Genomic DNA, 2,899 nt, shown 5'->3' with positions numbered 1-2,899 from the left:
CTTAATATTTTTTGTATTCAATTTCCAAAGTTGCACCAAGCAAGTTAAGCACCATTTCGCTTAGAACTGGCAGTTGCAAAATACCTGAAAATCGTACTTGCGTTACCGTTACAAAAAAAGTATTATTTAGTTAAAAAATCACGAATAAAAATGATTCGCTCTAGAAATTAAATCACAAATAAATTTTATTCGGCACTATCGCGGCACTTTGATTTTTTCTTTCGTCGATCAATCAAATCACAAATAAATTTAATTTCTTATTTGGTCAACAAACTAAATCACAAATCAGGAATATCTCTTAATCAATAGCGGATTTTAAATCAAAACGGATTTGCAAGCACGTCACCCTGACTTAAAGGAGGGGATCAGTACAAGACGTTTTTTCATATTTTTATAACAATCTCATTTCCAAAAGTTTAACTCTACCTCTTTTTTTTTTTTTTTTAAAAAAACAGTTAAAATATAAAGAAGAATGCAGCGCGAACTCAAAGACTATACAGCGTCCAACAACCTTAAGCCAGCCACTAACTATACAACAACCAACGTTTCCGAACCTGTGCGTCTACGCATTGGAAAAGAAGGAGTTACAGCAGACGCACCACAAACAATTCCACAGCTTTTCAGCGAGTGCTGCCAGCGCTTTTCACAGTTGCCAGCGCTGGTCTATGAAAACCAACAGCATGCCACCAGCAATACTAGCACCAACAGCACCTGGACGACAGTCACATACGCTGACTACGAACTCAATGTTGAAAAAGCTGCGCTCGCGTTAATCCATGTTGGCCTCACTCCAAACACAAGCGTGTGTGTGCTGGCCGAAAATTGTCCCGAATGGTATTATGTGCAATTGGGAGCATTGCGTGCTGGTGGCGTGGTCTCAGGTATCTATTTGACTAGTTCGCCAGAGGCAGTACAGCATGCGCTAGAAACCTCACTGGCCACAATATGTGTGGTGCAGGATGCGATTCAGTTGGCCAAGGTGTTGGTAGTGAGAACGAGGCTGCCAAGATTGAAGGCAGTTATACAGCTGTATGGGTTGTGCGCAGCTGATTTGACGCAAGAAGCGGGCTACTATTGCTGGTCGGATTTGATGGCGCTGCCGTTTGATTTGCGCTGCCAGCAAGCGTTGATACGTCAAGAGCGAGAAGTGGCGGCAAATCAGTGTGCGCTGCTTATTTTTACGGTTAGATATTTAACATGTTTTCTAGCTCTAGTATTAACTGAACTGTTTTTTGGCTTACAGTCCGGCACAACTGGCTTTCCCAAGGCCATTATGCTCTCTCACGATTCTATCGTCGTAAATATCAAATATTGTCTGGTCACGCTAGCACAACCGTTGGATTGTGCCGGCGTTACGCTTTCTTATTTGCCACTAAATCACATTGCTGCGCAACTCTTTGAAGTTTTGATGCCGCTTCTAAATGGAGATTGTGTCTACTTTGCGGGTTTGGGTGCGCTTAAAGGATCACTCACGAAAACTTTACGTATCGCGCGGCCTACAAGAATTTTTGGCGTACCTAGAGTCTATGAAAAATTACAACAACAGCTCAAGGAAGCCGAAGAAAACTCGTCCTTTTGGTGGCGTTTTGTTACAGCTTGGGCGAAGAGACAATTACTGAATTGCTATAGGAAAAACGCGGAAGGAATGTGCGTCTTTTGGACGTGATTAGATTGATCATAAATTTTTTTTTTACTTAAATTTTTTACAGAAAACCAAAGCCTACAATCGCTTATATGCTGGCTTCACTGCTTATGCAGCCATTTAAAGCTCAACTGGGCCTCGAACGTTGTGATCATTTCTGGGTTGGAGGCGCACCACTCTCAACGGAAACTAAAAAGTTCTTCCTAAGCATGAACATACCAATTGCCGATATGTTGGGTGCATCCGAAGCTGGTGGCGCTATAACATTGACCCGTGGTTATTGTCATTTGAATAGCTGTGGCAGAGCAATGCATGGCATGCAAATAAAAATCGATAAGCCAAATAAGGAGGGCGAAGGCGAGGTAATAGCTTCTGCTTATCATGGAATATTTGATTTTATTTATGAAATTTCCACAGATCTGCTTACATAGCCGATGCCACATGATGGGCTACCTCAATGAGCCGCAGAAGACTAGTGAGACCATAGACGCAGAGGGTTGGTTGCGTACTGGCGATGTCGGACGTCTATGCAGTGATGGCTGCCTCATTATTACCGGACGCATAAAAGAGATAATTATTACAGCAGGTGGCGTGAATATACCGCCGATTTTTATAGAAAATCTCATCAAAGCTGAGTTGCCTTGCATAAGCAATGCTTTGGTGGTGGGGGATAAGCGGAAATATTTAACTGTGCTTCTCACGCTGAAGGTGTGTTCTGGCTAATAAATTTGAATTTCATGAATTTATAATTTTTAAAATTTCATTTACTTAGACCAATATTGACGGCGAAACGGGTCTACCAATTGACACACTGCATCCGGACGCTATCGCCTGGTTACACAAGCTGGGTTTGAGTTATGCTTGTTTATCGGCAGTGCTGAGAGTACCAGCTTTTGAAGAAAATTATGATTACAAAGGTGCGATTCCGAAGCCAGCACAGCGGATTGTTGAAGCTATTGAAAGCGGCCTTGCAAGAGCCAACAAAAATGCGATTTCGCATGCGCAGAGAGTGCAGAAATTCGCACTGCTGCCACATGACTTTACATTGCGTACTGGCGAATTGGGTAGGGATAGCTTTGCAGTAAAAATTGGCTAATTTCATTTTTTCACTTTTCAGGTCCTACACTCAAGTCTAGACGAAGATTTATTTGTCAAAAATATGCCAACACCATAGAGCGTTTGTACGGCGAAGATACTTAGTTTTTGGTTTTCATGTTTTAAGATATATGCATGGCATGCAAATCTTTGATTTTATGT

At 41.9% G+C, this 2,899-nt stretch overlaps 1 protein-coding gene across 1 annotated transcript; it reads left to right on the top strand.

Annotated features, from left to right (window-relative positions):
- Positions 1-472: 472 nt before the first annotated feature.
- On the top strand, positions 473-2,842 carry LOC118752894 (long-chain-fatty-acid--CoA ligase heimdall-like). The gene is made up of 6 exons (XM_036487744.1): positions 473-1,183; positions 1,244-1,647; positions 1,710-2,004; positions 2,060-2,350; positions 2,415-2,706; positions 2,760-2,842. Exons 1-6 carry the CDS (start codon positions 473-475, stop codon positions 2,840-2,842), a joined length of 2,076 nt encoding a protein of 691 aa, XP_036343637.1.
- The last annotated feature ends 57 nt before the right edge of the window (positions 2,843-2,899 follow it).

The sequence above is a fragment of the Rhagoletis pomonella genome, unplaced genomic scaffold, assembly GCF_013731165.1.
Source record: "Rhagoletis pomonella isolate Grant_MI unplaced genomic scaffold, Rhpom_1.0 Rhpom_scaffold_01942, whole genome shotgun sequence".
NCBI lineage: Eukaryota > Metazoa > Arthropoda > Insecta > Diptera > Tephritidae > Rhagoletis > Rhagoletis pomonella.
The sequence above is the reverse complement of the archived record's forward strand: the minus strand, read 5'-3'. Positions and strand labels throughout refer to the sequence as shown.